General features: G+C 40.9%; 1 protein-coding gene across 3 annotated transcripts in view; it reads right to left on the bottom strand.

Annotated features, from left to right (window-relative positions):
- The window catches only part of TTBK1 (tau tubulin kinase 1), a 126802-nt gene that overhangs the window by 28803 nt on the left and 73155 nt on the right, over positions 1–24844 (bottom strand). For all 3 annotated transcript variants that reach the window (XM_072989176.2, XM_078382903.1, XM_072989182.2), the window contains 3 exons: positions 23764–23983; positions 18802–18977; positions 11286–11844 (listed from right to left, as the gene is read on the bottom strand). In XM_072989176.2, coding sequence (XP_072845277.2) covers positions 11286–11844; positions 18802–18977; positions 23764–23983 — 955 coding nt within the window. The remainder of the gene's footprint in view (positions 1–11285; positions 11845–18801; positions 18978–23763; positions 23984–24844) is intronic.

Below are 24844 nucleotides of genomic sequence, written 5' to 3'. Positions count from 1 at the left end.
AGATGTGTGTCACTACACTCTGCTTTGATTTCCTTTGAAATTAAGAATTTGAGTAGAACATGGTCACTTTCACCCAGAGTTCCCCTTGTGATGAGATGGGTTTTTGAGTTAAAATCTTTTAAAGGCATATGGGTTTTGTAATTAAGAAATAAGCCAGAGAGGTTCCATTTTGTTTCTTTGTATAAAGTATCTTTGCTATGCTGACAAGTGTTTTCTAGGCGAGCAGAGAGAATGTTATTCTGAAGGCCTGAGAAAGGACTCTGTGTGATTAGATAGATGGGAATTGTTGTGACTCTTTGAGAAACCACCGTAACCCAAATAACATCTGGTGCATATGAGAAAGAATTCATGTGATGTAACAGGACTGTTTGCCTAGTAACGAACTCTGATTGGATGACATCGTGGGAAGGTGCATTAAGCCCTTGCCAGTTACTCTTGAAAAAGGAACTTTTTGCCTATAGACATTGTCTTTCCAAGACCGACCTTTCAGTGATTCGTGACCTACACTTCAGCCATTTGGGACTTACCCTGATGTCTTTAGAGAGAGTTTGGTGGCCTACCTACATGGACTGGTTTCTATGATTTGCTGGATTACTTTTGGACTTATGGGATTTTCCTAAGGACTATACATGGACTATTTTCTATGGACTGTTACCTATGGAATATTCTTTATGGACTTCTTTTCTTGGAATACTCCATATGGACTATGCTCTTGTAATTTTGTAAGGACTATGGTATATTTACTGGATTTTTCTTTTCTAAGGACTATGGGACATATAATGGATTTTTACTTTTGTTTAGGGATTTTTATTCTATAGGATCACTGAGGACTATAGCCTTTTTATAACCTACATGGATTATTTTTGTGTTTTGTAAGATTTTTGAACTCTTTTATATTTTTCATGTTTTCTTTGCCTCACTACATCTTTGTAACTAAACAGCACAATGCTAGTTTATTTGTTTTGGTTTAATTTGGCTTTGATATTTAGTAACATGCTTTTTCTTTAATAAAATAAAGATTATAAAACTCAATTGGTTTTCTGAACAGTACACTTGTCATAGGGTCATCTGAGAGTGCTGCCTCGGCCTAGCTTACTTAGAGTCCTGTCAGTGGTGCAAGTTAAGTCTAAGGACTACAAAGCCCACTTGACCTTTTCACAATAATATCTGAGAGTACCAGGGTGTTCTTATGTGGGCAGACCTGCGAGAAGGAGTGTTGTAGCATGGCTAGCTGAATTTGGACTCTTTCAGCCCATTTTAGCATGTGCAAACTCCTGATTGCTCTCTGTCCAAGCTTACACGCGTGTTTTCGAACCCGTGTTTGCTTACACCCCTTACTGCTACTTCCTCTCCCAAGTAGTCTCTATTGGTTAGAATCAAGTCAGGTCCTCTGGTTTCTTTCTCCACTTTTTGTAGGAGAAAATTATCAAGCACACAAGCCAGGAATTTCTTGGAAGGACCACACTTCACAGAATTTGCTTCTCAACAAATATCCGGATAATTGAAATCTCCTATCACTACAACATTGTGTCTCTTTGACATCCTTGCAATTTGTTTTTCAAGTTTCATCCGCTTCCTCTCCTTGATTGGGTGGACTCCCACTACCATGTTCCTTTTATTTTTTATTCCAAATAGACTGATCCAGGTGCTGTCAATGGGACATCCAATCTCCTCCTCCTGTATTTCTGTGCAGGAATGCATATTTATATATATACTACAATTCCACCTCCGTTTTTATTCTCTCTGTTCTTTTTAAGCAATTTATATCCTTCAGTTGCTGTATTCCAGTTATGGGAGTCATGCCACCAAGTTTCAGTTATTCATATCAAGTCATATTTATTTATTTATTTATTTATTGGACTTATGTACCGCCCCATAGCGCTACAAGCACTCTCCGGGCGGTTTACAATTTTAATTATAAAGGCTACACATTGCCCCCCCAGCAAGCTGGGTACTCATTTTACCGACCTCGGAAGGATGGAAGGCTGAGTCAACCTTGAGCCGGCTACCTGGGATTTGAACCCCAGGTTGTGAGCACAGTTTTAGCTGCAGTACAGTGTTTTAACCACTGCGCCACGAGGCTCTTAATGGCCGGCAGATGGTCTTTGGCTCCTTCTGGGTGTAGGCACGATGGTCTGGTGCGGTCCCAGGAGCAGCTCCGGCCTGAAAGCTCTCTCTCCCCCTAGGCCAGGTGGTTGATGTTGAGAGGGGGTGAGGCAGCCAGGAGCAGCAGGCCGCAAGGCCTGTAACCACAGAGGGAGATCCAGTAGGGGCCCAACCACAGACTCACTGCCTCTCACACAGTGAGCTATGGCCGGCAGATGATCTTTGGCTCCTTCTGGGCGTAGGCACGATGGTCTGGTGCGGTCCCAGGGGCAGCTCCGGCCTGAAAGCTCTCTCTCCCCCTAGGCCAGGTGGTTGATGTTGAGAGGGGGTGCCCTCCTGAACTAAAATTTCCGGTTCTTCTTGTTGGTTTCCCATATTCCGGGCATTCATATACTTATAGACACCGAATATCATGTGATTTGTGGCCTGTTTTGTCTTTGTACATTTATATTAACATGACTATTGATGTTGATATTATTATTGACCCTCATTTGAACAGTTTGATCTGTTCCTGTAACTATGAGTAAGGTATCTTCAACTATCTTAAATTTTGTGTTTGCGTCTCCCTCTCCCTTCCAATTCAGTTTAAAGCCCTCCTGATGAAGTTCTTCATACTGTGGCCAAACACATTCTTCCCAGTCCATGTTTGATGCAAGCCATCTCTTGCTAGGTGTCCTTCTTCCAGGAAGCTTAGCCTGTGGTCCCAAAAACCAAATCTCTCACACTGACTCCACCTTCATAGCCAGTCATTCACTTTGAGAATTTTCCTTTCCCTTTCTATTCATCTTCCGAGTACTGGTAGGATGGATACCATCTGCCAGTTGATCTCCCTCTCCCTTCTGGAGCTTATCTATGGACTTCTTAAAATCTTAACACAGATTTTAAATGGGACAACTAAAGAATCACAACTGTCTCCAGATTAAGTAACATACTTCTGGTGATAACTACAGTGGTGCCTCACTTGACAACGATAATCCGTTCCAGCGAAATCGCTGTAGAACAAAATTGTCATCAAGCAAAAGTAAAAAGTCAATTGAAACGCATTGAAAACTGCTCAATGCATTCCAATGGGCGAAATACCTCAGGATCCTCCACAGGGCGGCCATTTTTCAAACCCTGTTAAGCAAAAAATCTGTCCTAAAACCAGCGAGGAGCCATTTTGCACAGCGAGTGGCCATTCTGAAACCCGACGATCAGCTGTTTTTAGATCGTCTTAATGCGAAGAATCAGTTCCCGAAGCAGGGAACCAATCATCGTCAAACAAAAATCGTCCTTTGAAACATCATCACAAAAACATTGTCGTGAAACGATTTCGTTGTTTAACGATGTAATCGGAAAGCGGGGCACCATTGTACAATGAAATAACCCTCCCCCTTTTTTCTCCCAATAGCTATAAAGTGCTAGATTATGTACAACCTATCTTCTGTGTTATATCACATCATAGTTTAATAAAAACACATTCAAGGCAATATGAATAAAATAGTCATCAAAGATCACTGAACCTAATTCTATCTGTCTTAAAACCTTGCCCTCAACTTAATTCTATCTGTCTTAAAACCTTGCCCTCAAATAGTAATCTTCAAAAGTCAAAATTAATTCTACCCCCCCCTTGCTTTACTAATAACACCTCTGGTCACATGCTGCGTGGCTAAAGTTATTTTTTTAAAAGCAGATATCTATAAATTGACACTGAGCAGTAAAAATATGAAACTCCCTTACAGGAAAATGGAACCAATGGCCTTTAAGTCAAAGCATATGAGATTTCTTTACCACACCTTTCTGACAAATATTAACATTCTTTCAAAAGCCTGCAGCATCTGGCTAAGTCTCTATGATCAGTATTCTGAACTGAAACCCAGTACAGGTTCAAAAAAATTCATTTTCTACAGTATGGCTGTTTTGAAATCTCAAAATGTCACACTTGTGAGGAGAAAGTTAAGTAGACCCAAAGATAAGAAGAACAGTCTTAAAGAAGAAGTCTCCAAAGACAATGATTTGATAACCTACAGTGTTTACACAATGAAAGCTTAAGCTCAGGCAGTGGGGTAGGGCCAAGGAAGAAGAATTAGCAGGAAGAGGCTGCTACATACCTCACTTACTGGATGCTGGTAAGTGTACTACAAATGTGGAGTTCAGAATTCAAAATAAATTCTGAAAAGTAAAGGTCACAGATGTGCACCAGACATCTAAAGGAAAAACCCACAGTTACCATTTCTAACTTGAGGTGTTTTTCACAATTCCCCATCTCCAGTTTAACACCACAATGATCATAGTCAGCCACATAAGAAACTATTTTCTGAATATAATGAATATTAGAGAGTTAGGAGCCTATAAAATTTTAAAAAAAGGACTGGAGGTTATGAGAAAGTGTTTGCTACATAGATAAAGAAGAATGGAAGTTACCACAGAGATGAAAAAACACAAGTGGACAAGATACACAATGGACGCAAAAGCAAACTACCAAGGAAACAATGGGTATAGAAGACATGGAGACAGAGAAAAATGGAATCAGAGAAGAAAGGAGGGCATTGGGACTGAAGCTGTACACAGGATGGCAAATGTCAAAAGGAGTTGTGCACTACTGGCAGGAGAGATTTGGAGGGTTGAAAATATAGACAATAAGGCAATAATACACTCATGAAGATGCTGGATCCAATAAACAAACAAACAAACAAACAGACAGACAGACAGACAGACAGACAGACCATTATTTCTGCCAATTATGGCTTCTATTATCCCTTGACAGGCCTAAGCAGGCACAATGATTGAGGGCAGAGCTGGACTTCACATAATGCTGCCAACTAACTAACCAGCCAGCCAATTCTTTGGCTGCACTGGCTTCTAGTGAACAATTGCACCGGATGTCTTCAGACCAATGGATTTCACTAACTAGCTACTCAAGAAAGGATACTGCAGACTGACTAAGGTAATGTCCTAGCATTGCCGTATTAGTCAGTTTGCTGGTTTTTAACTGGATTTCAGACATCCTACCACAAGACTAATTAGCTGATCAGTTGCCCCAGATTCTAAACTTTCATCTCTTTAAAAAAAATTAAATAAGTCTCTAGCTCTTTTAGAGCCAGAGGTATAAGGTAAAATTTGCAATTCATAACAAGACTGCAACAGAAGGAGTTCTATTGTAAAGTCCCCAGGTTTGTCTGTTGACATGACTTAAAATAAGCAGACTGATGGAAATTGAGTTGTTATCACACAATCCCAATATATGCCAGTCTGTAATTTTATATTTCTATTTGCATACAATTCATTTTTTAAAAATAGTTATCATTGTGAGGTTAATAGCTATCATTGTGAGGCAGGTCAAACTGCCCTCTAGGTAGGGCTGCCATATTTCCCAGTTTATTGGATTTTCAGCATGCCACTCAGTAACTGTTCAGACAACCAACTAACTCAGAATCCATGTAGACTACTCCACATGCCCTAGAAGTCTACATACAGAATTTTCCTACATTTTGACTCAATTTTAATCCCACACAATTTAATCACACTACAGGAATAACAGAAAGACTGCACTTTACATAAAAGCCAGAATTCCTGGTTTATTTTATCTTATTTTGAGTAAGCAGCATGCTGGTATACATGGTCTCTACCAGTTTTGGGTTAGATTTACATTCTCATGCAAGGAAGGTATGAACAAGCTATGCGCAGGAACACTAAAATATATGGTTTATTTTATTTATTTAATATTTTTGTATCTTGCCTTTCTCCCCTGTAGAAACCAAGGTAGCTTATAATATAGGCTTTAAAAACGGGAAACTCAAAAGTTTAATTGTAATATTAAATATTACAATATTAAATAAACTGAAATTGATGTTTAAAACTATGTAATGAAAAGACCTTCTCTCTTGTCCTCACCAAATGTAAGATTTGGTGACTTTAAGACCTGAAGATGTTAAGAACCTGGCAGGCTCAGACTTAAAGATGATAATCCTTCAGATAGTCTGGAACTTAGCCATATAGGAACTGACACTCCTGTACTCCTGTGACTGCCCTTTTGCATTGGATCAAATGATCACATAGGGCAGAAAATGGAGAAAAGTGATGCCAGCTAAATTGAAGCAAGGCAAACCACCCCTTCCTGGTTGAACAAAATACGATTTGCCAATGGAAATACCAGGCTTTTCCATGCTCAGCATTAAGTCATGTAGTCACCTTTTTAAAATTTAATTTCACACATGGCAAATTTTATGCATAGGTGAAATCAAATTAAATAGCTACTGTAGTTGCCCACCTATAAATGACCTATACATCACACAGGGCATATTACAGAAATTCGAGTAGGATGTAATGAAGGCATGAGTCATGATGGCCAATTCAGACTTCTCAGGGAACGGGCATAGTTCATAGACTAGTTTAAACTATTCAGATGCACTTCAGGCTGTTGCTGAGATATGGACATCAGGGTTGGGGCTGAATGCAAAAGTACACCCAAGTTGCAAACCTGAGTTTTCAAGGGGAGCAGAATCCCTTCTGGAAAAGTTTGAATTCCTGTTCCTTGATCTGCTAAATGACTGAATCATCCGTATAGAACGGAGATGGCTTCCTTGGGTTTGAATGGAAAGGAGAAACAGAGTTAAGTGTCATCAGCATACTGGTGGCGCCAAACCCCAAAATTCCAGAGGACCTCTCTCAGTGGTTTCATGTGCATGTTAACTAGAATGGAGGAGAAAACAGAAACCTGACAGACCTCAAGCAAGACCTTCTGAGATTTTCCCTTTAGGAAGGAGCAGAGCTACTAAGATACCATGAAATGTAGTCTCAAGAACTACCAAGGGGTCCATGAAACTAACAGGAACATACTGCTTTTATCTAGTTCCCAGTATAATCATGCACAACATTGTCTCTATTGCATAAGCAGGTTGGATGCCAGATTTAAATGGTTCTAGACAATCTCTTCCACATATTCTGGTAACTTGATCATTAATGGAATATTGGAGACTAGCCAGTTGTAATGCATTACAGTAGGAATCAAGGTCAGATTTTTCAGCAGCAATCCTACTATTACATCCTTTAGGCATGCTAGGACCTGTCTGGATAGAAGGAAGCATTAACTGTTCCCCTTACCCACTTGGTCAGTAACCTCAGCTCCTTTTATGAAGCAGGAACAGAAAGATCCTAGCACATATGTGGTGGTTTTCAACTCTCAAGGACACTGAAATAGCATAGGAGGCCTCCAAATACTCTTCTGCTGGATGACTCCATGCAGACACAATGGTGGCAAAAAAAGATGTTTTGCTGCTATCACTGCCATATGTTTGGCTGGAATTGTTCCATATTTCCCACCACCATCAGTCTAGCTGCCATCCTGCTTATGTCATCACAGACAACTGTCAAGAAAACCAGGAGGTTAGTGCAACTTTCATCTATGGGAGGAGATACTTATGAGCGATCACAGCCTGGCCATCTCTCCACTCCAGAAAGCAACTGGGGCCTCAGCAGAACTGCTACTGGGGTATCATGAAACTCCTCCAAGAGCTGTCAGAAAATCATCTAGATCCATAACCCTCTGAGATGGGCAACCTCAGTTGAAGTTCCAATTTCCAGTGAATCTAGGCCAGTGATGGCAAACCTTTCTGAGCCCGAGTGCTCAAACTGGGGAGGGGACCAACCCGGCGAGCAGCAGCAGAAGCAGAAGTGGCAGCAGAAAGGGGAATCCTGGGCACGGAGGTGCCTTCAGACCCCACTCCAGATCTGCCTCCAGTTGTGCTCAACCCCACCATTGCCTATAGTTTGGCTGCCCTGCTGCCGCCAGCGCCAGCTGCTCCAGATCGTGGCCCACCACCTGTCGGGCTGCTAGCACTGCAGCTGAAGCCACTTCCTCAGCTTTGGCTGCCGGGGGTAGCGATCAGCGACTTATGGCTCACTTGCCTATAGAGAGGGCTCTGTGTGCCATAGGTTCGCCATCTCTGATCTAGGCTCTTATCAAGTATTGATCTGTCAATGGCAATGGAACTAAAGAAAATTTCTTTACACCCAGATCATTGTTTTGACACCCAGCGCAGAAAAGCAGATCCAGAGTGGTTTATCTACCAATGTCACCAGAAGGACTTCCTTTTGAATTGGTAATCTTAAGCTACAATTAATAAAAGCTTTACAAATATTTGTAATACTATGTTTGTGTCTCTTGCTTGCTTATGCCATAATTATGACTAATTCAAAAATATTAATAGTAAGGGAGGTAGGCTATAGAGATCTGCTTTACAGATACCAAGCCAGCTATATAATGATTCTGACAATTTACTGTATGACTGTATGATTGGGCTGTCTGCAGCAGAATTAATGAACAACATTGCAGAGAACATGGAATCCATCAGTTTGTTAGCAAAATTCATATCTGTAAAACAATAGCTTTATGACAATCCTCTGTTTCAGCTACAAAAGCCTGAACAGAGATTCAAACTTGCCCAAAAACCAATTACTCCTAAAAATGTCATAGGAAAACCAGTCAACCATCATACACCCCTTAGCCAACTGGGTTCTAGGAATTTGCCTTTCTCTCTCTTGGAATATACTCAAAGGCCTATAAGCTGCCTCTTTATACTCATTGTTTTCAACTTAAATATTGTATTTCAGTGTTGTAAGCCACCTTGGGTCCTTTTCAAGGAGAAAGGCAGAGTAAAAAATATTTTAAATAAAATAAATAAATAAGACAGTGGGAAGAGTTTACTTATGGGAAACCTGAACTTGTCGTACAGTGTCACAATGAAGTTGTGTGGGTAGTTTTTACAGAAGATTTGCAGGTACATTTGCATTTTTCTGGTGCCTCTTTGTTTCATTTTGCAGCCCTTTATGGATATTTCATATCTAATTAGCAAGAACGCTGATCTACCAGAACCATATACACAGTGAAACATACAGCATGGAATCCCTAGTATGAATTCTGAAGAAGCAACATTTTTGTGACATACAGAGCAAATTTCTAGCTCTTACAAGGCAGAAATATATTTAATTTATTGTTAAGTGGTAAATTAATAAAAATCTTGGAATAAAGTAAAAGGGGAAAACAGAACACATTTGGCATTCAGTTTTTGTTAAAGTAATTATTGAGGCATACAGAAAAAAGGCTGAGTGTTACCTTAAAAATAGTCTGACCTATACAGAGCTGTTACAGTACACTTAATTATTAAATGAAATAGCTGTTTTCACAGTAAATGGATAAATGGCCTATCTGCCACAAAGAAACTACAAAATCCACTTAAAACATAATACCTAACTGTCTAAGAGAGACAATATTTTCTAGAGAGGATGAATCTTTGTTCATTTGTGTGATGAGGTCAAAACGGTTTTCATGAATTCAGAACAATCCTACTTAGTATTATTCCATTGTTCATTCCATTTTATAGAATTAATATCAGATTACGAGAAACAACTCTTTTTTTATGCTGAAGGTGTCAGGAACTTCTTTAATAAGAACTAGCATGAACACAATTCAGGTATAATTGTGTACATGTGCACAGGTATACTTAACGTAGTCAAAACTGCAAGTTAACATTCTTCTAACTAAAACATAACCTCTATCAAAAAGAATACAGTAGTAGCATTCTATTCCTCAGGGTCACTGTCAAAATAAAAGCCTTTGCTTCTTCCTCAATTCCTTTTCCTATCTATGTTACAAGAGCTGTTTTTTGTTGTTGTTTTTTTGGCCTTACAACACATTAACGGAATGTTACAGATTTTTCTCGGGTTTTTAAAATATATCTCTCTGATTATTTAAATATAAATATGAATCTACGTAACGCTGGTGGATGGATCATTGAATTGAGCCCATCAGTGGCTAGATTCATGAAACAGCCTAGTTACTGGATAAATAAGTACTAGAAAAACAACTAGAGAAGTATAAATGGGGAGAAAAGAAATACAGAAGTTATATGTGACACTTGTCATGATTTGCGGAACTTCAACTTACAGAAAGGTAACTGGGAGTTGTTCATTATGTTACTTTCTATGGAACCATAGATCGCCCACCCCAAATACATAGCATTTGTACAACACTAAGAAGCCTAATAAGCATTTTACAATGATGTCACATTTTCTTTAGTCTACCCCAAAGAATGAGGATGTTCCACTGACTTTTTACAACTTTATAGACAAAACATTCTGAATTGTGGTAATACTTGGTAAAACTGCAACACCAGAAGAAAACTAAAGAGATGTTTCTACCAAAATACAGTGGGGTCTCGACTTACAAACTTAATCCATATTGGAAGGCAGTTCTCAGGTCGAAAAGTTCATAAGTCGAATCTGCATTTCCCATAGGAATGCATTGAAAACCATTTAATCCGTATCTGCTCTTTTCGTCCATGGAAACTAATGGGAAGCTGCTATTCCGCCTTCTGCCACTAGAGGGGGATATTTTTTTCTTTTTTCCTTTTAACCTAAGATGACTTAGCTTTAAAAAAAAGGAAACTAAAGAGTGCGTAACTCGAATCTAAGTTCGTAAGTCGAGTCCATATATTCCTATGAGAGCGGTTTGTAAGTCGAAACGTTCGTATGTCGAGCCGTTCGTAAGTCGAGACCCCACTGTAGTGGCTTAGTCAAATTTTGACAACCTCTCCCATTTCTCCCCCTAGCTTAAACCAGTTGCCTATACCACAACTCCGCTTGAATCAGACATTGACCTGTCCCACTCTAAATCAGTATTAAAGCACTCTGTTATGTTCATACACTGAAGCACTATGTACTCGTTTGGAGAAAAAAAGTATTTTATGTATTTCAGAAATGCCTATCTTGCTTTTATCTTCCAAAACAGGAGTCACTCAAAGTGGCTGATGAAATAAAAAATACTGAAAAACATCATTCCTTTTTCATTCAGTTCTACCACTGAGCTCTAGCGTCTCAGTTCAGTTCTTCCAATTAAAGGCATGTAACTGGAGAGTCAGCAAAACATCTATGGTTGGAAACTCAGTTGCACTGAAAGGGGTACATATAGGCTGACTACTGATGGTAGTGGTGATCAAACATTTCTGATAACTGTAGCCAGAATTCTAATATTGATAACATACCTCTGAAATCGGGTACAGAAGGCTGCGAAGTAAATTTGCATTCTCAACCATGAGCAGAGGATGGGATCTAGATGCAATGACTTTATAAAACCAGGGACTTGCTTGAAAAATGGGAACTAAAGCAAAATCGATTAATTCTTTTTCTTTGTCAAGTCTTACCTGTCTCTCAGGACCAGTAGGCTCAGATTCTCGTCTCCGCTGTCGGATAGCTGGTGCTGAATATAAGGGGGACTGTGTGGGGCTTCCTGGTTGCTGTTCATGTTTGCTGTCAGATACTGACTGACAGTGGCCTTCATGTCTGTGGGAACTGTCCTCCTCAGCCACAGTCTGCATACCCCGTGTTCTCCCATCATGTATTTTTGGCCTGACTGTTGCTTCTGCCCCCAGTCGCCTTCTCTCCTCACCCTCTTCAATTGGTCTCAGTTCCTCTGGTTCTTCATCTGTTGTTCCCGATGTGCTTGGTTCAGCACCAGGATGGAAGTCCTTCAGCTCAGTTTCTTTGTCAATTATAACCCACTCTTTGCTGTCAAAGTCCTCCTCCTCAGCCAGGGGCACTGATCGGAAAGCATTGCTGAGGGCTTCGTGCTCTACGGAGGCAGACACATCCATCCTGCCACTTGCTTGCCTGTCTACCTGGCCAGTGTCAATGGACAGCATCTGAGCCGGCTGAGAAGAGCACACAAGCCGTGAAGGAGAACAAGGCAAGTCTACTCGTGACCTGAAAATAAAACAAGAAGTCTCAGAAATCAGCTAAAATTCAGCTAAAAATATAAAAGTGAAGGATTACTAAGTAAAATCTTGATATTCTTTTCCCCTGTTCTATCAATCTTCTGCTTCTTGCCTGAGGATTGACATTTACCAATAATTACCACTAAATAATATATGAATCATAGTTGGTCTATGCAGTTAAGAGTGGCCTGAATATAAGATCAATATAGGTCTAAGTTTATATATTAGACAATGTATGTTAATCTTTATAAAGTTAGGAAGTTACTCTCTGAGCTTAATAATAGTTTAAATAGGCTTAGTAGGGTAATATGGTTTATGTAGCAAGAAGTATATATTAGATGGATATGGCCTAAATATGTTTAGTAGGGGAATATGGTTTATGTAGTCAGATTTATATGCTAGATGGATATATGGAAATTATCTCCCTGCATACATGTTTGTGTTTGTCTTGTATGTCTGTTTGTGTTATTAAAAAAATTAAATCACACAGAAAGCCCCAACAGGGTCATTTTCTTTCTCTTTTATTTGTCCTAATAGTAGGATACAAACAAAATGTTGCACATCAATTTCTTTTTGAATGATCCAGTTTTTCATGTTAAAGCAAAAAGCAAAGTGTGCTGCTTATATACTGCCCCATAGTGCTTCAAGCACTCTCTGGGCGGTTTACAAGTTAATTATGCAGGATACACATTGTTCCATTACGCATGTTTGTTTGTTTGTTTGTTTATTAAATTTATACCCTGCCCCTGTAGACCATGTCTACTCGGGGCGGCTTACAACATAAAATAAATCAATATAAAATATATATAATCATTAAAAATACAATTACTATATTAATTAAGACACTTAATTTAAGAAAAGGATTACCAAGATGGGGTAGGATAGGAAAGAAGAAATAAAAAGACTTAGCTGACTGGAGGGAAGGCCTGCCTAAATAGCCAAGTTTTTAATTGTCTTTTAAAAACACCCAGCGAGGGTGCCAGCCGAATTTCTGTTGGGAGAGCGTTCCACAGCCGAGGGGTCACCGCCGAGAAGGCCCGGTTTCTAGTTTTTTCCTTCCGAGCCTCTCTCGGCGTCAGGCCCCTCAGCCGTCCCTGTTGGCTATGGCGGGTGATTCGGGTAGATCTGGGTGGGAGAAGACGTTCTGCCAAATATTGAGGTCCCAAATCGTTTAGGGCTTTATAAGTGATCATTAGCACTTTGAAGTCGACGCGGAAACGGATGGGCAACCAGTGCAAAGCAGCCAGAGTGGGGGAGATGTGTTGGTGTTTTCTCACCCCACTAAGTAGCCTGGCTGCCACATTCTGGACCATCTGAAATTTCCGCATCAGCCTCAAAGGCAGCCCCATGTAGAGTGTGTTACAATGGTCTAATCTCGAGATTATGAGTGCATGTACTAGAGTAGTGAGGGCCCCCCGATCAAGATATGGACGCAGCTGGGCAATCCGCCATAGATGAAAATAGGTGGAGCGGACCACGGACGCCACCTAGGTTTCCATGGTAAGCACCGGGTCCAGATGTATCCCCAAGCTGTGAACCTCATTCTTTGTGGCAAGGGTCATACCCCCCGAAAGAAAGGGAGTTACCTATACCGCTGACGGAAGGACCACCCACTCTCAAGACCTCCGTCTTGTCCGGGTTCAGCCTCAACCCATTCGACTGCATCCATTCCAGTACAGTCTCCAGGTACACATGTTCCACACAGTCAGAGGCTTCACTGTAGTCCATAAGACACAGAAGGATTTCCTTCTGAAATTCTATAGTAAATTACAATAGCTAATGTACAATATTTGTGTAAAATGATATCTAGGGCCCCTCTGTTTTCTGAATCTAGCTTGAGCATCTGTCATTTCTTGGTCCACATATTGTAAAAAAACTGTTTAAGGGGAAATTAATTGGACAGTCATATACAGTGGTGCCTCGCACAACGAGTGCCTCACACAACGATGAATTCACACAACGATGCCTTTTTCTGTCAAATTTGCTGCCTCACACAGCGATGTTTCCTATGGGGGATTTTCACACAACGATCTCTTGGGCTCTTGGATCTCCGTTTGCCTTTTAAAGTTCTTCCCGATCTCCCTTTTCGCTCCTGTAAAAGTGTCTTACAATGTTTGGAAGCTGTTTTAAATGATTGCAATGGTTAGTCCACCTCCTGAAACCTCTGCAAACTGATTTTGGTGTTGTTCTGACACTTCGTTAATTTATGATGATTTTTTGTTTTTTCCATTGGAAACCATTAGACAGACCATCCAATGGTTTCCAATGGAGAAAATTCAAAAAATCATTTAAAACAGCTTCCAAACATTGTAAGACACTTTTACAGGAGCGAAAAGGGACTTCGCAAAGCCATTGGAATGTATTGAGTCGGCTTCAATACATTCCAATGAAGGAAACATTGTTTCACGCAGCGATGTTTCCTATGGGGATTTTCACTCAGCGATGGCAATCCGTTCCAATTGGAACGGATTAACCGGTTTTCAATGCATTCCTATGAGAAATGGTGTTTCACAGAACGATGTTTCACACAACGTTGATTTTTTTGGAACCAATTAACATCGTTGTGTGAGGCACCACTGTAATTGCTGTAATCCTTGGAATCTCCTGTCATTGGGATTGAAATGTATATTGAATATTTCCAATCTGAGGGCCATTTCTTTGCCTTCCATATTTGTTTGGATTTTGAAAGATTTCCTCTTTGTAGCTTTTAATATCTCTGTTTGCATCTCATCTATCCTTGGTAATTCATTTCTTGTTACTGCTTTGAGGGTAGGTTTCACTGCATTTGTAAAACTGCAGAAAATTCAACAGAAGATTCCTGTCAAAAAAATCTGGTATTTTCCATATAGTTTTCAGTATTCTGTTTCTATCTTCTATTTTATCTTGATCTGAGAATATATTTTCATGTTGATATTTCAGCACCCCAATCTTGCTTTGATTTGTTGGAACTTCAAAAGATTATAGAAAATATTTATTTATTTTCCTTTTTTCACTTCTCTTCTTTTGCTTTGCAATGATTGTTATATCAGTTCCCTTTGTCTCTAAGTAGAAGTTACTGAAAAGTTGCATTTAGGATTCTGAACCTATCTCTGTCACATTTTAGTTTTAGTTTTTGTGTGTCCTTATTAATTTTAAGATTTTCATCACAGTACGTCCATTAGTAACCTAAAACTTTATTTTCTCCTTTGAATGCCTTTTATGGTATGCTATGGGGCAATACCATCAAGCAATAAAATGATTATTGCTGACTACATTACAAGGTTGGGAATCCATTTCCTGCACTGTGTCTCCCCAGAGAAGATCCAGCCTTTGTGGCCTCGGGCAAGTTACACAGTCTCTGAGTACCCACAGAAGATAATCAGGGGAGGCCTTTCTCTCAGCCCAACCACCTTCAAAGGTGCATTTGGTGAGGACATGGGAAAGAGCCTTCTCTGTCACTTCACCTAGACTCTGGAACTGCCTGTCTAGGAGGCCAGGCTGGTCCCATCTTTGCTGTCCTTCTGAAAACAAAGACATTTTCTTCAGACATGCTTTCCCTTAGTGATTGGCTGCCTGAGAGGGTTTTTTAACTGGAGTATTGTACCTTGTTGCTTTTAATCTGTTTCTGGTGTTGATTTTGTTTACAATTTTTAGTGTGGTATTTGTTTGCTCTAATTATTTGTTCTTGCACATCCCAGTCCAGTCCATTTTAGTTCACCAAAATAAATCACTGAAATATTCAAATGTTCCATGTTACAATTGTGTATCTTGTGCAGTATTGGACTTTCCTTTCACCTGTGTGCATGTCAGCCACTAGATGTTCTTACGGCTTTGATCTAGCTGCATCATTAGTGACAGTGCTACTTCTACTAATCCTTTGCTCTTCACCAGTAGCTGACTGAGTGTCATCTTCCAGCACAATCTGCTGTTTCATTTTGGACTGTCTCATCATAGCGCTTTCAAGTAAGAAGGGTTCAGAAGTTTACCATTGCCTTCTTCTGTGCAATACTAAAAAAAGTTAGTTTGAGTATCACTGCCATTGACTGCAAAAGATCCTGTCACCTTCAGTTATCACTGCTGTCCAGTCGCTGCCCCCAGACGCTTCTTACCCATCACCACTAGGACTTCTTACCCATCACCACTATTCTCTTCTCCTGATGCAACCATTATTGCTGAAGTGAATGGATACATCTTAGTCTCGTGTCTCAGCTGTTAATATTCTGCCTTGGGTAACACTGTTAGGAGTCCAGGCTCATAATGAGAGTCTAGCCTCCAGATGGCATTCTTCTCTGTTTCTCTGACACACACAACCCCACTCACCACATTAAAGTGTGCATCAAAGATTATCATACAGGAGTGCCAGGCAGAAAAAAAGATGAAATGCCAGATGAAAACTTAATGAAAACTATTAATATCCCAGCCCAAATAAAAATAAAACAAATTCTCTCCTCTGTTATTATAAGATCACTACAGTAATGTTATTTATCTTCCTGATTCCTGGGATCCTTTTTTTCTCCTGGATTTTGAGACTTTGTGAAATTATTATATTAGCTTACCGTATTTGCTGGCATACAAAATGACTTTTTGGGCCCAAAAAAACATGCCTCCAAGTGGGGGGGTCATCTTGTACGCCGGGTGCACTTCATTTGGGCCAGGAAGGAGCTGCCGCCGCCATTGAGTGAGCGACACGGGGCTGCGCTGGCCGGGGAGGAAGGAAGGCAGGCGGGCAGGCAGGCAGGCAGGCAGGCAGTCGGTCTGGATGGAGGGAAGCACAGCCTGCCATGGCTGAGCGGCCAGAGCCCGCCGCCCTGTGCTGCTGAGCCAGCAACTCGCTCGCCCGCCACCCACCCGTTTCCCTTTTCCTCCTCCTCCTCCTCCTGCCACCGCCCACTCAGCCTCTTCCCCTCTTCCTCGCCCTCTCGCTGCTGAGCCAGCGCGCACGCTCGCCTGCCACCACCACCCCGCTTCCCCTCTTCCTCCCCCTCCTCCTGCCGCCGCCTATTCAGCCTCTTCCTCACCCTCCTCCCCGCCGGCACTGCAGCAGAGCCATCCACTCTATACAGTATTTTGAGTGGAAATGTTGGGGGGTCGTCTTATACAGCCAGTCGCCTTGTATGGAGGCAAATACGGTACCTTTAACCACAGCTATTATGCTTTTACTAAAAAAACTGGATAAAAATAAACCATGTTGCCCAAATCTATTACTACTTGAAAAGAAAAAAATGTCCATTAGAGGCTGAGAGAGTGATCAGACACTGAGAAAGGTGCATGTCTGAACATACTGGAAAGAATTACTTTGTTGAAACTCATCTCCCTTAAAGTGAATGTTTTGTTTGTTGGGGAATTGCTCCTGTTTATCCCCAAAAGGCTGGCTTCAACAGTATATGGACCGAGAACTCCCAGAAGTACAAGCTGGATTTCGAAGGGGCAGAGGAATTAGAGACCAAATTGCTAACATACGCTGGATTATGGAGAAAGCCAGAGAGTTCCACAAAAACAGCTATTTCTGCTTCACTGACTATGCAAAAGCCTTTGACTGTGTGGACCACAGCAAACTACGGCAAGTTCTTAAAGAAATGGGAGTACCTGACCACCTTATTTATCTCCTGAGAAATCTATATATGGGACAGGAAGCAACAGTCAGAACTGGACATGGAACAACTGACTGGTTCAAAATTGGGAAAGGAGTACGACAAGGCTGTATATTGTCTCCCTGCTTATTTAATATAGATGCAGAATAAATCATTTGAAAGGCTGGACTGGATGAATCCCAAACCGGAATTAAGACTGCCGGAAGAAATATCAGTACCCTCAGATATGCAAACAATACCACTCTGATGGCAGAAAGTGAGGAGGAATTAAAGAACATCATAATGAGGGTGAGAGAGGAGAGTACAAAAAATGGTCTGAAGCTCAACATAAAAAAACCTAAGATCATGGCCACTGGTCCCATCACCTCCTGGAAAATAGAAGGGGAAGATATGGAGGCAGTGACAGATTTTACTTTCTTGGGCTCCATGATCACTGCAGATGAGGACAGCAGCCACGAAATTAAAAGACACATGCTTCTTGGGAGGAAAGCGATGACAAACCTAGACAGCATTTTAAAAAGCAGAGACATCACCTTGCCAACAAAGGTCCGCATAGTCAAAGCTATGGTTTTTCTAGTAGTGATGTAAGAAGTGAGAGCTGGACCATAAAGAAGGCTGACCACTAAAGAATTGATGCTTTTGAATTGTGGTGCTGGAGGAGACTCTTGAGAATCCCCTGAACTGCAAAGAGAACAAACCTATCCATTTTGAAGGAAATCAACCCTGAGTGCTCACTGGAAGGAAAGTTCCTGAATCTGAGGCTCCAGTATTTTGGCCATCTCATGAGAAGAGAAGACTCCCTGGAAACGACCCTGGTGCTGAGAAAATGTGAAGGCAAGAGGAGAAGGGAACGACAGAGGATGAGATGGTTGGACAGTGTCATCGAAGCTACCAACATGAATTTGACCCAACTCCGGGAAGCAGTGGAAGATAGGAAGGCTTGGCATGCTCTGGTCCATGGGGTCACAAAGAGTCGGATACGACTTAACAACTAAACAAACCAACGCCCCAAAAAGCAGTAGCCCTAAAACTGAACCAAAAGGGACATGGATCAAAGGCAGGCTAGAATGCTACTCCCCTTAAGTCACATGACTGCTGAGGAATAGCTACTTTCATTAAAAAGCAGGAGAATAATCTTATAAATGTGAGAAACAACTCTACTAAAAAAAATGTTACCTAAAGGCAAACATTGAACACACAAACAAGCTGTCATTTTTAATCGAAGGGATTCATAATGGCTCTTAGAAATGGGTACTTCTTGTTTGTCATCATCAAGCTTTGTGTTATTTTCAAAGTTCCTATTACCACTACTTTGATCTTGCTTCTACTTACATAAACAAGAAACCATAAAGGTCACGTATGGACAACAGACAAACCTTCTTTCATGCTGATCTGCTTTCCCATCTGCAGTGGATAGGCGCTCTGACTCGGGGCTATTCACACGACGGTATCTCAGAGAGCGCCCTTGAGTTGTAGGTGAGTCTGGTGCTGCTCGCACTGGGGAGCTGGGACACACACCACTTTTCTGATCTTCTTCTGCCAAACACTGTGTCTGAGAGAAAGAGAAAGGGATTTGAAAGAGTATCACAAGCCTAGCTACAAGATATTTTATTTATTTATTTATTTATTTAACTTATATGCCGCCCACGCTACCCAAAGGTCTCTGGGCGGCTTACAACAATTAAAATACAATAAAAAGATAACACAATTAAAATTCAATTAAAATATATACAATTAAACTATATTGTATTGCGTATATATTGTGATCAACAGTATGCCAATTAGCAAATGGAGGAGCGGCAGTTAGCATCTTATTTCACACATAATCAGCTAGCAGAATAATGCGGCTGTTTTGGCCAGCTGTATATGCAGAGAACAAAAAGTTGTAATTCAATGAAATCATGATAGCCACACTGAGAAGCACATCAGGCTTAAGTGGTCAGAATAGATTCTTCGTAACTTTAGCTCTCTACAGAAATTCACAACACATGGGCATGGATTGTCTCTACCACCACTTTTCTATATAACATACAGCAAAACTACATTGAACTGCAAGTGGCCAGAATCCTTCTTGTGAATTATACTGACATAAATACAACGGCAGAAATTACAAGAACAAATTGCCACTAGATAATGAATTTTATCTCTTCTCTTTTGTGCGCCAGTCACATGAGCAGGTGCATGACAGGAGATACAAGCAACAAGTTGTAAATAACAACAATCTGCCACTGCAGCTTACATCACTGAACTTATTCTAACATAACCAACCAATAGGATTCAGGCCAGCATATTGCATTTTTAGAAATAGCCTTATGCTGATTTTAAAATGTCTTTGTCTTGAGTTTACTCTTGCATGGTCTCTTCATGTTGCCTGTAGCATTAAAATGTATTTTAGCTGCTTACGTCTATACTATTTTTAGTAAAAAAAATCATAATCGTAACTCAACATTTTTGGTACAGATACAGTGGTGCCTCGACTTACAAACGCCCCTACCTGTGAAAATTTCAAGTTAGGAGAAGCTCTGGCCACAAAATTTTGCTTCGATTTGTGGCTGGAGCTTCGATCTAAGAACAGAAAAAGGCAGGGGAAAAGGCCAGGAAATTCAAACCGTTGGTGGCGAAGAGGCTACTTCTTTGTAGCTCTTTCACCCCAACGGTTAGAGCAGGGGGTCAGGGAACTTTTTTACTCCTGACCCCCTGCTCTAACTGGGAGAGGAAGGAGAGGCGGGGGCAGTTCCAGATCGCCGACGGGCACAGGAAGCCGGTGCACTCCCTGCCCAGCCCTGGCGTGGGTTTACTCATGAGTAAGGCTCACAGAAGGAGTGGGTCTACTCATGAGTAAGGGTGGCCAAAGGCACTTGGCTGGGCTGAGGCACGGGGGGGAGGGGCTCCTCCGTGGACAGGTCGGCACAGGAGACTCCCCGCCGGGAGTGAGTGCCATTGGAGGAGGCTTCAGTCTGCCTGGTAAGGTGCTGCTTTTTCCTTTTTAGAAATTTCTTGGTGGGTTTTCCAGGGTGGGTTTTGGCTGGGGGTGGGTTATCTTTCTGTGCTGTGCTGTGTTGTTTTTTGCAGTCCCAGCATGGGGATTGCTTGGCTTTTTGGGGGGGTATATTTTTTTGCAGCCTTTGGGGCTTGCTCTGTTTATTTTTGGGGTTTTTAAAAAGCCCCAGCGCCTTCCGATGGGGCTTTCTGTGTTATTTGTTTGTTTGTTTGTTTGTTTGTTTGTTTGTTTGGGTATTTTTTTGAAATGCTGGAACGGATTAATCCCATTCCCATGCATTTTAATGGGAAATGGTGCTTCGACGTACGCAAATTTCGAGTTACAGTCACCGTTCCAATATGGATTAATTTTGTTAAGTCGAGACAGCACTGTATTAATCTGCATGCCAGAAATCTGTGTAATGGATACACGATGAGCATTTTCTTGGGCAGGTATATCCACGTGAAAGGTTGCTGTTTCGTCTTCTTTGCCCACGTGCATTTGGTTATGCACTGATTACAATTATACTCCTATGCAATAATTATCAAAGACAGATGCCACCCAGAGTAGACTATCTGTCTAGATGGGCGGGATATAAATCTAATAAAATAAAATAATAAATAAATAAATAAATCTTCTTATTGAAAGATATGAAGATACAGCAAACATTGTCAAGCCATGCTGAGTTTGTAGGAGATAAAATTTAGGGGAAGGTGATTGTATCTTTTAGGGGACTTACGATAGCCTTGTCACAAATTATCTTGTTTTATATCTCATTTATAAAATATGAGAGAATAATACCCCCAATGCATAAACCAAGAGTCTAAATGTGAAATAGAGAGCCTTGTTAAAGGATAATGAACATTTCTTCCACCACACAGCTCTATTAATCTGTATCAGAGTGAGCAATCTCAGGGGGCTTGAAGGCCAAATCTTTGCCTCCAGCTCCTTGAAGGCTGTACCAGCCCAGAAATGGCTATCTTTGGTGATTACAATAAATAAAGTGGAAGCACCCAGGCTGGCACTTGCAGTTTCTTTTATTTGTATGTGTATCAGAGGTGAAGTTTAGGAGAAACACCAAGACCCTCACAGTGAAAGCTACGGTACTTGTGTGGGTGGGTGGGAACGAAGACCCTAAGGTGGCCTTGGGTGCCTGCAAAAAATTCCCCAGAGGGGCACATAATGTTGCCCACTGCTCAGTATGATTATTTTTTCTTTTAAAAAATATTCTATACAAGGAAATTTTGAACATTAAAAGTTTTACAATGATCTTGGTGTTTATACAAGATTTGTGTAAGTTGATGTGGCTAACTGTGCTAATTAGGGGCACATCTCAGGTACATGCCTGGTCATGCACCCCTATGTGCAATTCAGATGCATCCTGGCACTTCATCAATTAGCTGCAGTTAGTTACGCAAATTCTACATAAACACCAACAAGTTTCTGGTCAATAACTTAAAATCAGGATAAAGAGAAATGCCTCAGAAACAGTGTTATTATCAAAGAGGCAAACAAAGGAGAGGTCGCTGCTATTATGAACAAATTGGAATAGACACAGAAAATTGAGAGACAGAATTCCAACACCCAATTTTACACACTCTTTGCCACAAACTCAACGGTTGAATATTGTAAAGAACTACAGTAATATGAATTCCATGGAGACATCTGTGATTAGATCCAAGTTAAATACCTCACAAAATCCTTAGCTATGCTTGTTCTACCTCTTAGTCAAAATACACAAACCCTGGATGGCCCAGAAGAAAGCATTGGTACCATCACTTCTGGGATGTCTAGGTATATGGACTTTCTTCTCAAACCATGTGCATCCAACCCTCCCAGCTATGTAAAAGATACAATCAACTTCTTAAGAAAACTACACAGGCTATCCACAATCTTCCAGATAACACCATCATGACCACAATGAATGTAAAACATTTTATAACAACATTCTACACAAATATGGTCTATAAGCCATCAAAAATATATTTTCAAATGAGCTCACAGCAAATCTTGCTACCAAGCTGTGTGACTTTCTGTTCACACACAACTATTTCACCTTTGTCAATAAAGTATATTTCCAGATCAATGGCCCAGCTATGGGCATGTGCGGGACAGAGCCAGGCTAGCACCCAGGAACAACCTGATACAAAACAGAGCCAACTGAGAGAATGACAGAACACCATCAGTACACCTACAGCTCTCATTTGAGATAGCTGAAATTTATTATCAATGATCTGTAGCCCATTCTGGACAACAATACTTCCTTCACCCACATTTTGGGTGGCTACCCCATACTTGCCCCAAACTAAAACAACTACTAACACACACAACAGGCAATACAACATGGAGATGGAGACAGGAACAAGATCCTGCCACAAATTCAGTTGCCCCCCATATTTACACTGGTAGCATGATCAAGTGTCCCAACAATGTTGCCCACAAAATCAGGGGCTCATTTACACATTCATCCTCTAATGGATTTATGTGATCTTCTGCCAGCAGTGCCCCTCTGTTTTCTATAGAGGATAACCAGGTCAATCTCAGTGCAAAATAATGAATGCACACAGACCTGAGATATCAAGAATGGAAAGAGAGATAAATCAGTCGCTTCAGCCTGTAGGAAGAAGGAATTTCAAAGGAGGACATGACAGTGTGTGTGTGTGTGTGTGTGTGTGTGTGTGTGTGTGTGTGTGTGTGTGTGTGTGTGTGTGTGTGTGTGTGTGTGTGTGTGTGTGTGTGTGTGTGTGTGTGTGTGTGTGTGTGTGTGTGTGTGTGTGTGTGTGTGTGTGTGTGTGTGTGTGAGAGAGAGAGAGAGAGAGAGAGAGAGAGAGAGAGAGAGAGAGAGAGAGAGAGAGAGAGAGAGAGTGAGTGAAGAAAAGAGCACAGAAACTAGCCACATAAACAAGTTCCACTGCATCTCTAAGGACCTCAATAGAGACCATACCTTCTTGCCACACTACACATCTGAACAACCCAGATTTCTGTAATATCTTTTGGGTATAAAATACTTCCTTCTTTAATAGGCTTTGACATCTGTCCTATAAACAACTCTTAGCAGTTCCATGACAGTCATGTCTACCTAGTTTATCACCCTGCCTACAAACTGTACTTTACCTGGATATGAATTTCACCTCTAGGGAATTAATGCCAAGCGATATGTATTTGCACTCCTCTGTCTTAAAAAGTGGATTCTGATCCACAAAACATACTGAAATAAAACTGATAGTCTTTCAAGTGCTACAATATTTTGCTATTTCTTCCATTTCTTTGTCAGCATGCTTTGTCACTAACACTGTTACTCCTTTGGAAGTTACTGGAGGAAAGAATAGGGCTTATCCAAAGAGACCAAAGGCTTTACTTTGCTGATGCTGATCCTGAGTTTGTTGCGATTCACATCTGTTTCTTCCCAAACCTCTCCTTCATTGAAGGCAACATTTGGAGTCTGGCCCAAGCTCTCTGCTGGTCGGCCAGGCAAGATCGGGGGAGCATTCTCCTGGTCACTCAGGTGCTCTCCTTGTAAAACATCCTCCGTGTTCTCACGAAGTAAATCTCCAGGAACTGGAGTGACATTAACCACTCTAAAGGGAAGAAAGCATGCAAAAGCTTCAGATGAAAATCCTATGGTACAGCTTTGGAGCAGTATTATCTGACAGCACCACAAAGACCCTAGCAGAGACCAGCCTATATTAACTTTAAAGTACCTGTATAGCAATAAAATAAAATATAATAAAATAAATAAAAAATACTGTATTGTAATAAACACGTTGATTCCAAATTTATTCTCTTGTATTCATGTACAAAATACTTGTTCCAAGTGAAAAATAAAGCACCTTAGCTGGCTACTTTATAGACTTAACTGAAGCAAAGACCCAGAACTATAGCTAAAACAAAACTTTTAGTGTTCTACACCAAGCAGCCATTCTAAGTGGCAAATGATGAAGCTGAGAGGCCTCGCACTATCTTTCTCCCTCCCTTAAGGAAAGTAGGTGTCATCATAAATGTTTAGCATTACTGTATGAAAGGAGTAAAGTATGCACAGCAATGAGTTTATGTGTTCCAAATGTCAAAACATTGTGTGGATACTGTTCATTATGCACCCTCTCTTGCATGATGTAAAGCATTGCCCTGTATATCATTCTGGAGCTATAACTCAGCAATTTGTCTATATAGCACTGGAAGCTGAAGGCTTTGTAGCTTGAGAAGCAATGGGGGTGGGTGATAGATGGGAGACCTGCACTACAGTCTGTGGTCATGGAATGTATGTGAGAACAAGTTGCTAATTGGTTGTTAATGAATGCATCCCTGCAACATGGACTATGAAAAAGGTGGACTTCTAAATGTGAATTTTGCCTTTCCTGACTTGTCTTTTTTCTTGGGATCCCATGTTTATGTATTATTCTACCCAGGTGTGAAGGCTGCAAAATTATCTGTTGTAACAA

Source organism: Pogona vitticeps, chromosome 1 (genome assembly GCF_051106095.1).
Source record: "Pogona vitticeps strain Pit_001003342236 chromosome 1, PviZW2.1, whole genome shotgun sequence".
Lineage (NCBI taxonomy): Eukaryota > Metazoa > Chordata > Lepidosauria > Squamata > Agamidae > Pogona > Pogona vitticeps.
Note: the sequence above shows the minus strand (reverse complement) of the source record. Positions and strands in the feature narration are given on the sequence as shown.